The sequence below is a fragment of the Acipenser ruthenus genome, chromosome 53 (assembly GCF_902713425.1).
Source record: "Acipenser ruthenus chromosome 53, fAciRut3.2 maternal haplotype, whole genome shotgun sequence".
Taxonomy (NCBI): Eukaryota; Metazoa; Chordata; class Actinopteri; order Acipenseriformes; family Acipenseridae; genus Acipenser; species Acipenser ruthenus.
The window spans coordinates 3,595,614-3,609,905 of record NC_081241.1 but is presented as its reverse complement, the minus strand read 5'-3'; the positions used below and the strand labels follow the sequence as shown (position 1 = coordinate 3,609,905).

Below are 14,292 nucleotides of genomic sequence, written 5' to 3'. Positions count from 1 at the left end.
AAGTTTTCACAGAAATGAATATCAAAAAAAGAAAATGTAAAAAAAGCAGTATGTGCACTGCACACAAAATACACAGATTATTCTGATTAGCTGGCGTTGGTTTACCTATTAAGGACATACATGTAAGGCTAGAATCTGCACATTACCATTGGCACATGTTTGTGTAATGAAAAAACATCAATTATAATTATAATAAGCTCTTAAATGAAATGTCTGAGTAGTTTATTTCTTTTCATTTTATTGTGTGTTTTTTTTCTATTCTGAAAAAACTTAGACAGTTTGAGAATTTGAGAATCTAAGCACCAGTTAACGAATGTATTGTCACCCGAATAATGAGTGCAGGAAGAAGGAAAGCTAGCGGTTGAGAGAGGGGACTGACTGCACACAGCTGCAGCGCACCCTCCAGAGAATACGGTCAGGGCTGCAAGAACAGGGAAGGAGGGACTGAGAAAGAGAACGTTACTGTTGCCTAACCTCTGCTCCCAGTCTGGGTTTCCTCTCTCAAACACACACACACACAGACTCCTGGGTAAGTCTAGCCTTTTATAATTACAAGCTTTCAATTCATTGACACGCAACACATTGTGTTTTTAACTTCATCTATTTGGGATTGTGTTTATTTTTTCTTTAGTTTGAACCAGTACTTACCAACAACTTTGCATTACAGTTCTAGACAACAGCTTTACATGTATGTTACAGTTCTAGACAACAGCTTTACATGTATGTTACACTTCTAGACAACAGCTTTACATGTATGTTACAGTTCTAGATAACAGCTAGAGATTACGTTTTGCTGTTATGTTTATACAGTGTAGTGCAAATAGCAGTTATCTAAGTAAGCAATTACATAGCAAAATTAGCAAAAATGTATACAAAACATATAAAATATTATTTTATTGGTATTTTTATCTGCTTAACATAAAGTGAGAGCTTTACCAGCACACGTTGTAGACTTCTATTTTAGTGGATTTGTCTGTTTATAAAAAGGCATATTGCATGTTTTCGATGTCAGATGCGAACTACTCCTAACCTTCGGGTGACAGGTATTATTATTTATTTCTTAGCAGACGCCCTTATCCAGGGCGACTTACAATTGTTGTGTTATTTTGTATTATTATTATTATTATTATTATTATTATTATTATTATTATTATTATTATTATTTAAAATGTATAGTTTAGTGTATAAAAACACATTGTTTTTGTTATTATTGTTTACAGCCTTTATGGGGTTAAAATGCCCCATCCAGATAAAATCGTGAGAAGGTGTGGTCAACAGTGAGAGATTTTTGACAAACTGGCTGTTGACCACGCATATGAGAAAACCAGTGCCAAATGTGGTCGAGGGATAAACTAGGTAATTGATAGCTAGCTAATGCCTCGGCCATGATATAAAAACAAGCAGCTTTGGCTGAATGGGTTGGTGTGTACAGAGGCGGAACCAGTCAGGAGGTGAAGTAAAATAACAATTACAATTGCTATTCATGCTGGATTTATACCAGCGTGATACTTGTGTGTTCCGTGTCTAGTTGTTTGTCTGTTTTGGCCACCGTGCCATTTTGTTTTGTTAAGTGTTTTGTTTTGTTGAACTATTTTATGTATTACTAAGCGAGCAGCAGCGCTTTCATACCTCAGTCCTGAGTGTCTTCTTCCTGGTCTGACATCACCTATCAGCCACCCTCTCCACACTTCACTAAACATAGCGCAAGATCTTTATAACAGCCTCAAAAAACCTTTCCTTACAAGAGTGCAGAGAAAATACACTCTCAACTTGATTAGAGGGAGCCACGCAACACTTGGTATTATAAGTAATCCAAGTACAAAACAGACGAAACCTAGATATCAACACACTTAATGTGTTTGTGGTGGTTTAAACATTTGGAATGCTTTGTCGTTGACATTCTGAGTGAGAGATCTACACTCTCAGTGACAGTGTAAGTGTAGCTGCTGCTAATACATTCCATGAGGACTTGACTTACAATGAGGATCAGAGTGAGTGCTCTGCTAAGCAAATACAGAGCCTGATATGAGAAAGTAATGTCCTGAATTCAGGCCTCTAGTTTAAAACATGGATGTGATTTTCTATACATTTGACTTGTTGTAGAAACAGAATACTGCATGAATCACAGGGAGTGCTGTTTATTTCACACATGAAGATAGTGGTAAACAACCTAGTCAAAGATTTATTGAGTACAGTACCTTGACAGAGAGACTGATAAAGACTGGCACAGTCAGAGAGGCAGGAGGGCATTCTTTTCATATACAAGTGCAATGTATGCAAAATAAAGTATGCTTGACTCTACAATAAACATCTGAATTCAAAATGACGTTCTTTAAATCAAAATTTTCTTTCCTAGTGGCGTTAATTTAGAACAGCGTGATTCGTCCGGTCATTCGGTCTTTGGATTTAAATGAATAGTGTGCTTGTTTTACATCAATAAAGGGAGGATTTGGTATTCAAATTGCAAGGGAAAGGCATTAATCTTGCACCTCTTTACATAGCATGCTACCTAAGTAACTTTAGATATCCAAGATCAGTGCTAACCAGGGTCTGTGGAGCCAGCTGTTTAATTAAAGATGTGTGTTTAAACATTCAGTCCTAACATACTTTGAATTCTGGTAACCACTCAGATAACCCATAATAACCAGAAGCACTGCAATTGGGTTTAAAATAACTGAGTACGATATGAATGTGTTTGAGACTACATGTGTACAACACTAATGTGTGTGTGGAATACACTATGAATAAATAGTGACTATTAAATAACTAATCTTACACCGTATAGTTGCTACTGATAGACAGTAAGGCCAACATCTATACTTCATATATATTTCTGATAATGTACTGGTTGTTTCCTTTATTATTACAACAGAGTTAAAAAGTGGAGATCTTCCGAGTGGCTCCCCTGGTAAAGGCACAGCCAGGTGGTGTGCAGGGGTGAGTGGTACAGTCAGGAGAGCTCAGGTTTGGATCCTGGCTGTGCGAAGCTGCTGGTCTTTGCTGGGGATTCCATATTGAGCGTTGCATTGGCTCTGGCGCTTGGGTAGTTAGAGAGACAAAATTGTCTTGGTCGTGGGATCAGAGGACAACCACTGACCTTCAGTTCTCCTGACCTGTTGTGGGGAGTTGCTGCGGTGATAGAGTGTAATTGGACATTCCAAATTCTAAAAGCCATCTTTAAAATGATTGGGCACTCAAAATGATTTTAAAAATAAATGAATAAAAAAGCAGTGCTATTACGATCCACCGCTGTTTGGATCAGTAAAATAGACCCCATTAAGTCCAGGGCAAGTCCACAGTGCTAATCTAGGTCCTCTCGTTTCAGTGGAACACACTGCTTCCAAGATGTGGATCTGGGCAATGATTCCTATTGTATTTGCGCTTACGGGCACTGTTGGATTCTGGGCTGTGTAAGTATTCCAGTCTTTCAACAAGCTTTGTCTATTTACATGATGCTGCAGAACCCACTTCCCACACATCTGCACCCCTGATTTCCAGTAGGACTGGACGTTGAAAGAGCAGACAGACGATTCTGAAGATGCCCATTGCATCCACCTCCCACAGTGTGATTATTGTTGTGGTGTCTGATGGCATCCCTCTTTCTAAACTCATGTGAAGTAGACAGACATTCTAACTAATGTCTTCATGTGTTACTGAGGTAAAACTAGAAGAAACTGAGTCTAGCAGACAAAGTTTTGGCTAATGTCTTCATCAGTGTTATTGATGTGAAACTAGAAGAAACAGAGATTGTATTAGAAAAATAAGCAAAGGAACGCTTTCCAACTTCCTAACATGTAGAAGTTAAAGCTAGCAGTTGAATGGAATGAATAATGATTAGATTTAATAATAATTTATTTAAAATGATCTGTTCACCAAATAGTATTTCCAAATCCCTTGTAACTCTTGAAGAATGAAGACCCTCATCTGCTTTGTAATAGACATGACCTAAACTCTGAGCAGAAATCCAACCAAGACCTCTGAACTTTAACCCCTCTGAACCCTAACCCCTCTAAACTCTAACCCCTCTGAACCCTAACCCCTCTGAAATCTAACCCCTCTGAAGTCTAACCCCTCTGAACCCTAACCCCTCAGAACTCTAACCCTTCTGACCTCTAACCCCTATGATCTCTAACCTCTCTGAACTCTAACCCCTCTGAACCCTAACTCCTCTGACCTCCTTCCACAGGTTTGGGATGGCTGTATCCAACGGGTCTGTCAATCTCACACAGGAGTTTCCTTATATCAGGTGAGACGAGATGAAAAACAATAATGTTTAGTGGAACTTTTCCTTGTTAAAGGTGTTGTTGCTGAGGGTTTAAAATGACTATAATGTCTCCCCTGGCTCTGTGATGTGCAGGGTGAGTCATAGAGTCAGGGGAGCACAGGTTCATGTCCTGGCTGTGCGAAGTAGGTCGGTCTTCACTGGCTCTGGCTCTCCCGTGGGTAAGGGAGGCAAAACTGACAGGGACTGTTTCTCCTCAACGTGCTACAGCGGACCCTACCGGCCAGACAACCAGTGAGCTCAGGTGGACACCTGCAGGGCTGGCCTTTGTCCGCCAGAGGCCGGTAGCTCACTGACACCCGCTTTCTAATTCCTGGGTGTAAAAGAGGAAGCTGGCTTGGTTGTGGGATCAGAGGATGCCCACTGAATCTTCGGGTCTCCTGAGCTGTGTGGGGAATTGCTGCGGTGAGGGGAAAAACAATTATTGGACATTCTAAATTGGGGTGAACATCAGGGGTAAAATAATTGGGCACGAAAACTTATTTAAAAAAATGATGCTAATTGTGTTATCTCTTCCATTTTCACTGCACCCCTTGTCACTGTTATTGCTATCTCATCCATCACATCTCAGCAGCTATGCTAAAATCCTAACCTATGGGTGGTGTGGCATGACTTTTGTGGATTTCAGCTGCACCAAGTTAATTTAACTGTCATTTTTTCGCAATGAATTTCCTGTCTTGTAAACGGTAGTAATGCTAGTATTTGTTATGCAAGCAATAATCCACGACAGGGTGTTGGATAAGAAATTCTTACTGCACACGCTGGAGTGACTTTATTGCTCTACAAATATCCGTCTTCTCGGGCCTGGTATAGCTGGATCAAATCAAGCAGACAAACACGTTTGTTAAGGAGTCATAAAAAAGTAATTCATATCAAAACATTTTTTTATTGCTGTACATAATTTATGAGTGTGTAAAGATACAGGCTTTTTTCTCAGATTGCTGTCAGTGTTAAAAAATTAAATATGAAACTTAATAAAACTTTTTTTGTTAGCATTTTAAGAGGAGTACTGATACAACTAGCCGTTAAAGCTGTCTAACTTTAAGGAATGTTTTGTTAAGCTGTTTTGTTTTGTTAAAGTTCATTTTTTTTATTAATTTAGGATGCAGTTCATGAAACTTCTTTTCAAATGTCTAAGAGATGTGGAAGTCTGTTGTAATTTTTCAAACCGTTGTTTAACCTGCAGTAATGTTTATAAACCCTCTTCAGAAAACAGTCCTTGAAGTTTTGTTCAATAGAACTCTAAAGCTTTCTCAAATTCACAAAAATACAACTGTCATATAATATTTTATTATGCTAGAAAATATATTGGTAAACTCAACTGTACATTATACAAGATAGCTAAATTAAGAATATGTGCATTTAAAGTGCCCTTGTCTGTTTGTTTGTGATATATTGGGCCCTATTCACAGAACCTTAAGGACTGTTTGAAACCCATTTTGATTAATCCATTCAAGTTTGCAGTTCATGAAACTTTTCCAACTTTTTTAGAGAGTGTATATTAGTTAATTCTTGTTTTTAAGTACAGTTAAACCAAAGAGAATGTTTATAAGAACACTCTTCAAAAACAATCTTTCAAAAAACACTCCTAAAATAAATAAGGAGCCCATCTTATCCCTTAATATGTGGTTTTCATTAAAAATAATATGTGGTTTTCATTAAAAATATCAGAGGTCAGGATGTACAAATGAATGTGAAAGTACCTTTTTTATTAGATGTCACCAATTGCACAAACCTTATAAAAGTTTACCATAGTAAAGTGTAATAAAGCACAGTGGAATCATGGTAAAGCATATGTAAGCATTGTAAAGCCTGGAGAGGTATGGTAAAATGTATTAAAAATGTATTAAAAACATTCAGAGTGAGTGATAATTCAGTCTCATCTCTCTCTGTTTTCAGCACTTGTGGCTCCTACCCTCCTCAGAGCTGTGTCTTCGCTCAGATCCTCAACCTGGGCTCTCTGCTCGGTGAGTCTGTAACAGAGTTCACTAGCTGCTACATCGCTTCATTGCAGGCCACTAGTCTGGATCACTCACATTACTGTCATGCCTTGTACCTCAGAGGTGTGATTCTCTCTGGCCTCACCCCTCCTTTCTTCTTTACTCCCTCACTGCCCTGCACTTTCCCTCTCGCACTCTTTAGGCACTGCACCTTTTTTTGCCACTCTCCCTCTCTCACCTCTCTCACTCCCTATCACATTCCCTCTCTGTCACTCCTTCTCACACAAACTCTGTTACTCCCCCTCACTCACACTAACTCTCTCTCATTCCCTCTCCCTCACTCCCTCCCCCACTCCCTCTCTCACCCCCTCTCACCCCCTCTCACTACCCCTCCCCTCTCACACTAACTGTAACAGTAACACAATAACAGTAATTGTAATTAATTTAAAGTGCTTGTTGTAGCTGGCTACGCCATTTGGGATTAAATCCCCAAATTTATATATATAAAAATAATTGAAGAAGAATATTATGCTTAGCACACAGGTTCTTTTATTTTGTGTTTTGAGTATGAGTCCTTCCCTTGTCACAAATACCAGTGAGGCAAAATTAAAAATCAACAAATCTTTTATTACAAAAAAGAAAAGCTGTAGACAGGAGAAGTTCAGCAGATAAAATATTAACAAATTCAAAAGACAATTTAACCCTTTCACAATTCCAGACAGCCCTGAGAGGGGGCAGAGGCAGGTCAGTTTCAACTGATAATACAATAGAGCAAAATGATGAAAACCAAAACAAAGCAAAACACTCCAAAAACCAATTAAGATAAAACCCCCAAAAATAATAAAATAAACACAACAATCAAAATAAAGCAATATCAATTACAAAATTACAAAAAAACACAATTAAGTGTTCCTAATCTAAAACAAGAACTACAGTAAAACTAAGCTACAAAAGCCCCCTATAAACAACCTGACGTAACTAAGTGTAGTTAATTTTACAAAAAAAAAAAGAGAAAAACTATAATAGCTAGGTACAAATTACACCGTGTAACAATTTTTTTTTTTTTTTTGGTTCCTGGGTAGTAAGTGTTATTTCCTAATTGCTTATGCCTCAAAAGTATAGAAAATGGCTATTATTCCCCACAAACTTTGCTTTTGTGACCAGGACAGTGATATTTTGAAATTTACCTATTTCCAATGAGAAAACGGGCGAATTTGTGTCTTTTCGTTCACATAAAGTCAGAAAAAAACAGCATATGAATCCAAATTAACATGTATCTATACTAAAGTAATACAAAAATGACTACAAAAGATTTAGAAGTGAGTAGTTTTTCGAGATTTACGATTATACTGTAAATCACTTTCACGAATCAGCCCCCAAATGTAGTCTCCCATCAGAGACTAGGGTGTGTGAACTATGCATCAGCTGCAGAGTCACTTACAACTACGTCTCACCCGAAAGACGGAGCACAAGGAGGTTAAGTGACTTGCTCAGGGTCACACAATGAGTCAGTGGCTGAGGTGGGATTTGAACCGGGGACCTCCTGGTTACAAGCCCTTTTTCTTTAACCACTGGACCACACAGCCTCCTGTAGCAACTTTACAACACACAGCTTGTTCCCAGTTTGCTCTCTGCATCTCATTTTTAAAAGGAGATAATCAGTAGATTGACTGCAGGTGGAAAATGTGAGATCCTCTCATGCTGATACAGCCACGGCATGCGTGGGGGAGGGGAACGGCGGGGGAACAGAAACACAATGAAGGGGAACAGAAACACAATGAAGGAGCCAGTAGTCTGACCAGCGGCAGCTGTGCAAAAGGGGACAGGAATGTAAACAAACCAATCAATAAATAAACAAACTAAAACAAAACAGTACTAATAATAATAATAAAAAAGAAAGACAAAACACACATGTTACACCCCCTCACCCTCTCTCCCCCCTCTCACTCCCTCTCACACTCTCTTACTCCCCCTCTCTCACTTCCTCTCACACTAACTCTCTCACTCACTCTCCTCCTCTGTCTCACTTCCTCTCACACTCTCACTCCCTCTCTTTCTCTCACTCCTTGCCACACTGTCTCCACACTCACTCTCTCTGTCCGCTCTGCAGTGGTGTGGATCACTCTGATGCGGTTTCAGCAGATTAAGGATTCCGGGCAACACTCTCGTACAAACACAGCCAGCCTTGTCCTCGGCCTCATCTGCTCTCTGGGGACGTCCTTTGTGGGGAACTTCCAGGTAAACACACTAACATATTTATTTCAACTACAAGATTAGCTTGTTACCTAATGAAATAAAATAAAAAATCTGTAGCTGGAGAAGATTATTGTGTGAAATTGCCCCAATGAAAGTTGCCCCAGTGAAAGCATGCCAAAGCATAGGTAAGCATTGTAAATCCCAGAGAGGTATAGCAAAGCATATGAAAAAACATGGTATTGTAAATGCACAGTTTAACTGTGCATGCAGGATTGCTGTGTAAGTTGACTGTGGTAAGGGTGCCCTGAATCTCCTAGTTCCTCTGCTCTTGGTTCCCTGCTCTGCAGCAATCCGTGCTGATGGGGGCTCATCTGTTCGGGGCATTCCTGGCGTTCTTCATCGGGGTGGCGTACTTCTGGGTGCAGGTGTACCTCACCTACACCGTGAAGCCCTGCCATGGGGGCCGCTGGATCCTCCCTGTCCGCACTGCACTGTGCAGCACCTGCACCGTCCTCATCATTATCAGTATCCTTTACCAGCGCCCTGCTGTCACAAGCACTTCCACTGCGGCCATTACAGCTGAGCATGCCAGAGATACAGTAGGGCCTGAATTCAATCAAACATAGCCATAATAGAGCATAGTGATGCAGCGACATAAATTCTGATTTAATTTAGGTCACCAAATTGGCTTCCATTGAAGCAGCTTACTGACTTATGGGTTAATCCACCCATCTCCATATCTATACAGACACACACACACACACACACACACACACACACACACAATTATAGAAATAATCATACACAGTTTTACCATTAAAGTATAATTTTAGGATTTAATACATGGCAGCTTGTTCTGAAGTAGAAAAGACCTGAAGCACAAGTTCATTTTAAGCTTGGTTAATACAGGATTACTTCTCTCACAGGCGCAGGGATTGAGACAGACCTATGGAAATTTATGTAAAAAAAATTCAAATTTCTATATATCTCACTCAGAGTAATATTTAAAAAAAAAGATTAGAATGAAGCGTCCTCTTTGTGTCTCTGAGCATGGATAATCTCCACTCAGGCGTCTGTGAAGACCGGTACAGCAATCATTCAGTGTCAGTCTCATCAGTCTCACTGTGGAAACGCACTTGCATTGTATGTTATTTGTTGCAGAACATGGTCAGAGAAAGCAGTTATTTACACAGTGGGCTTTCTTTTTTGTAAATATCAGTTACCCATACCGGCTTGAGAAACAGGGCACTCACTGTATTGAAAACCCCGGCCATTGCAGCCCAGTAAACAGCAGCAGCCGCACTGAGATATAGGAAAGGAAACAGCCAATACAAGCACACAGTCCTGGGCCTCCTGAACAGTTTGTGTATCATTGTGTTTTCCCATCTTTTTAGAATTTTTTCCAGTAAACATAAGAACATAAGAAAGTTTACAAACGAGAGGAGGCCATTCGGCCCATCTTGCTTTTTGGTTGTTAGTAGCTTATTGATCCCAGAATCTCATCAAGCAGCTTCTTGAAGGATCCCAGGGTGTCAGCTTCAACAACATTATTGGGGAGTTGGTTTCAGACCCTCACAATTCTCTGTGTAAAAAAGTGCCTCCTATTTTCTGTTCTGAATGCCCCTTTATCTAATCTCCATTTGCGACCCCTGGTCCAGTTCCTCCCAGTAATATTAAATCAAATGGTGAATCTGAAAATAGTTTTTTCAGGGCACCACTCCAGCAAAGTCCAGGAATGTGAACTGTTTCAATACAATCTTTGTTGTGCAGTTACCGCAGTCACGACCCTTGACCTCTCCTCCAGTGTCCGTGCTGCACAACCTGAAATTCCGCACGCAGGCTGCGCTCTGTGAGTGGGGAGCAGCCATGGCCTTCTTCCTGCTCTTCGGACTCTTCTCCGTGGAGTTCCGGCACTTGGACTGCCAGTCCTACCATGTCCTGCGCAAGAGGGCCACCACGCCCATGAGCAGGGAGCTGTCCTGAGAGAGCCGCTTCAGACACATGCAAGGAGCCTCGCCTCCAGACCCACAGGCACAGCTTTCACAGAGAGTACAGTGCAGCAATATCACTTCAGAGCACAGCTATGGCCAAACGTTTTGCATCACCCTATAGAATTAACTAATTTAGCTTCATGAAGTTGAATGAAACCTGCTGAATAATGTTACATTAACATATTGAATTGCATACTGCTTTGTAATTTTCCATGTAATTACAACGAAAAACTGACACAAATATGACATTTTGAAATCTAACTTGAAACACTGTACTACTGTTATGGCTTCCAGTAGACTTTTGTGATATAATTTTTCTTTTGAAAAAAATGTATTATGTTCATATAGTTTTTTTTTTTGGAGTTTTTTTTTTATAAAGTTGTCTCAATCCTAAAATTCTAGGAGATGCAAAACGTTTGAACAGAGCTGTACATGGAGGCTGTGTGGTCCAGTGGTTAAAGAAAGGGCTTGTAACCAGGAGGTCCCCGGCTCAAATCCCACCTCAGCCACTGACTCATTGTGTGACCCTGAGCAAGTCACTTAACCTCCTTGTGCTCCGTCTTTCGGGTGAGACGTAATTGTAAGTGACTCTGCAGCTGATGCATAGTTCACACACCCTGGTCTCTGTAAGTCGCCTTGGATAAAGATGTCTGCTAAATAAACAAATAATAATAATAATAATAATACATTATGTGATGAATATTGAAAGATGATGGTGTTTAAAGATGTTGCTCACAGAATCAATGCAGAAAAGTAGGAACTTTAGGATTAGCAAAATTGCTCATTTGAGATTTGATACATGTGATAAAAAGTTAATTCCTGCAAATATACCACATGGTAGTTCTGTTAAAGGTGTCAATATTTCTCTTGTAAAATTTTACATGTTGTAGGCAAAATCCCAGTCTTTATATTTTAACAGAAAATCAGTCTGACGACAAACATTTTAACCACGCCATAGAAAAAGAAAAGGTTTCACTGAATTATTACAATTTTTTTTTTAAATGATAATTTAGCACTTTGTGTGTTTTATTGTTATGGATGCTGTTTCTTCTTTTGCAAAAGTAAAAATTGCTCAAGTTCTGTCAAGATTTTCAAGTCTTGCCACAGATTCTCAATCGGATTGAAGTCTGGGCTTTGACTGGGCCATTCTAAGACATTCAGGTTCTTGTTTTAAAACCACTCCAGTGTAGCTTTGGCTGTGTGTTCAGGGTCATTGTCCTGCTCGAAGGTGAACCTCCGCCCCAGTCCCACGTCTCTTGCAGACTGAAACAGGTTTTCCTCTAGAATTTCCCTGTATTTGGCTCCATCCATCTTGCCCTCAATCCTGACCAGTTTCCCAGTCCCTGCCGATGAAAACCATCCCCATAACATGATGCTGTCACCACCATGCTTCACCGTGGGGATGGTGTTCTCAGGGTGATGAGCAGTGTTGGCTTTGCGCCACACATAGCGTTTTGCGTTAATGCCAAAAAGTTCAATTTTGGTCTCATCAGACCAGAGAACCTTTTTCCACATGTTCGCTGTGTCTCCCACATGCCTTTTGGCAAAATCCAAACAGGATTTGATATGTTTTTTTTTCAGCAATGGCTTTCTTCTCGCCACTCTTCCATAAAGCCTAGCTTTGTGGTTCGGGTTATAGTTGTCCCATGGATGGTTTCTCCCATCTCAGCTGTGGATCTCTCCAGCTCCTTCAGAGTACCATTGGCCTCTTGGTTGCTTCTCTGACTAATGCCCTCCTTACCTGGTCACTGAGTTTTGGTGGACGGCCTTCTCTAAGCAGAGTCGCGGTTGTGCCATATTCTTTCCATTTTTTAATAATGGATTTAACGGTGCTCCGGGAGATGTTCAAAGTTTGGGATATTTTTTTATAACCCAACCCTGATTGGTGCTTCTCCAGAACTTTATCCCTGACTTGTTTTGATAGCACCTTGGTCTTCATGATGCTGTTTGTTTAGATATGCTCTCTAACAAACTCTGGGGCCTTCCAGAAACAGGTGTATTTAATCTGAGATCACATGACACTTTAATTGCACACAGGTGGACTCCATTCAACTAATTATGTGACTTCTGAAGGCAATTGGTTGCACCAGAGCTTATTTAGGGGTGTCACAGCAAAGGGGGTGAATACTTATGCAATTAAGACTTTTCTATTTTTTATTTGTAAATAACTTAGAAAAATATGTAGATTTTTTTCCCTGGACAACGGCTGAACAGTGGTGCTGCTGTGGAAGGATTTTATATATTCACAACAAAAGATGAACCATATTTGGAACAGACCGTTATTCGTCATGACACATTATACTTTGAACGTTTTTTTTTTAAATTTTGCGGGCCGCTGCTGCTGCTACTGAATCTTAAAGATGCACTCTCTTGAAAATCATTTTTTAAATAAAAATACAAAGCTTTTTATTGTTAAATGTGTGATATGTGGATCGCCCTTTTTTATGATCTTTTGCAATTGATATTTTCAGTTTTAACGGTTAGAAACAATATAACCCAATTTTACACAGATTATGACTTCCATAAATATGACCAGGATTTGCAAAAAAGAAAAGCTAGAAATACTATTAGAAATTTAGTAAACTCAATGACAAGTGATTGGACTAAAACATTGGGAATCAAAACGTTTGTATGGCATTGAATTTTATTAACTTTCTTTTCACATTTGTAAAATTGACCATAAGTGTTTTATTGTTATGGATAAAAAAATGTAACCTGAAAAATGATGTCACCTCTTGTCTCTGTGTGGCCCAACTTGAAGGATCCGCGGCCTGCATGGAACTGCAGTCATTTTCCACAAAGGTGGACTGCGCCACTTTCTGAGGGGTGTTATCGCTTCAAAAGGCTGTGCTGTCAATGTCAGCTTATGCCATTAATAAATACAATCAGGCAATTTCCCGGTAAATGACATGAGTGATCTAATCATGGTTGATAAAGGGTTACAGTTTGTAGTTTGATACACTTGACAAAATCCACTATAAATAACACTGAGCAAGTGCTGGTAACATACCTTTTGGTGTAATTGCTGTGGGAAGACAGTCGCTGTGTGAGTGACTCTAATAACTATCTAATGAATGCTGTGTGGATGTCTCTCTTTACCTCACCTCCCCCTCCCCCCCCCTCCCCCCCGTCGTCATATAGAGTGTCTTCACTAAAGCATTGCCTTGTCTGAATGCATTCTGGAGTAGATTAAAGTCTTTATATGCAATTGTAAGTGATGTGTCTGTTTTCTCAGTTCTGTTGATGCTGGGATTTTGACCTGCCTGGTCATGATTACTTTACACGTATTTACTGTGCTATACTTCACCATTCATTAATACACAGACTTACTTCACAGTTAGGCCTTGTCAAGAGTACATTGTAAATCGTACACGTGTATTTTACTCTGTGAGGGCCCTTCTTTAATTCAGTTTCTGTTTTTCAATATCTCTGTCAGATATTGAGGGAGCACTTTGTAATATGATTATATGCAGGGAATGAAATCAGACTCCCACTGCACAGCAGTTTGATCTCTTTCTGGTTTCACTAGGAGTGTTGTAAGGCACACCTGTTACCTGCACACTGTGGCTAATCAAGCTCCTAGTAAAACCTGGATTGGGTTAAACTGCTGTGTAGCAGTGTTATTCCTATCCCTGATATTTGACTATATTCTTTGTGAAGGTACCCACAGACCTTGGGTTTCTCATCTCCTCCCCTCCATACAGCAATACAAGGACAGTCTGGTCACTTTCTTCCAAAGACAAGTGTTACAGGGGTCAGAGGCCCACGCATGCTTACAGCAGCAACCAGTAGAGCGGATTCAGCCAGCAGTGCCCACCCTCACCCCTAAACCTGACTACCCCAGCTGATAAAGCTGCACAGGTGTGTGAGAAAGAAGGCTCTC

The 14,292-nt window shown here is 40.0% G+C and overlaps 1 protein-coding gene across 1 annotated transcript; it reads left to right on the top strand.

The window, feature by feature from the left end:
• Positions 1 to 498: 498 nt before the first annotated feature.
• On the top strand, positions 499 to 11,093 carry LOC117965677 (modulator of macroautophagy TMEM150B-like). The gene is made up of 7 exons (XM_059016453.1): positions 499 to 529; positions 3,326 to 3,410; positions 4,187 to 4,246; positions 6,182 to 6,249; positions 8,333 to 8,460; positions 8,766 to 8,943; positions 10,223 to 11,093. Exons 2-7 carry the CDS (start codon positions 3,346 to 3,348, stop codon positions 10,399 to 10,401), a joined length of 678 nt encoding a protein of 225 aa, XP_058872436.1. The 5' UTR covers positions 499 to 529; positions 3,326 to 3,345; the 3' UTR covers positions 10,402 to 11,093.
• The last annotated feature ends 3,199 nt before the right edge of the window (positions 11,094 to 14,292 follow it).

What these genes read in the sequence shown, in the direction of transcription:
- LOC117965677 (XM_059016453.1), top strand. Translation starts at nt 3,346, where the DNA reads ATGTGGATCTGGGCAATGATTCCTATTGTATTTGCGCTTACGGGCACT. An exon ending in CAGGAGTTTCCTTATATCAG is followed by an intron (nt 4,247 to 6,181) that starts GTGAGACGAGAT and finishes CTCTGTTTTCAG; the next exon opens with CACTTGTGGCTCCTACCCTC. An exon ending in CACCGTCCTCATCATTATCA is followed by an intron (nt 8,944 to 10,222) that starts GTATCCTTTACC and finishes CCTCTCCTCCAG; the next exon opens with TGTCCGTGCTGCACAACCTG.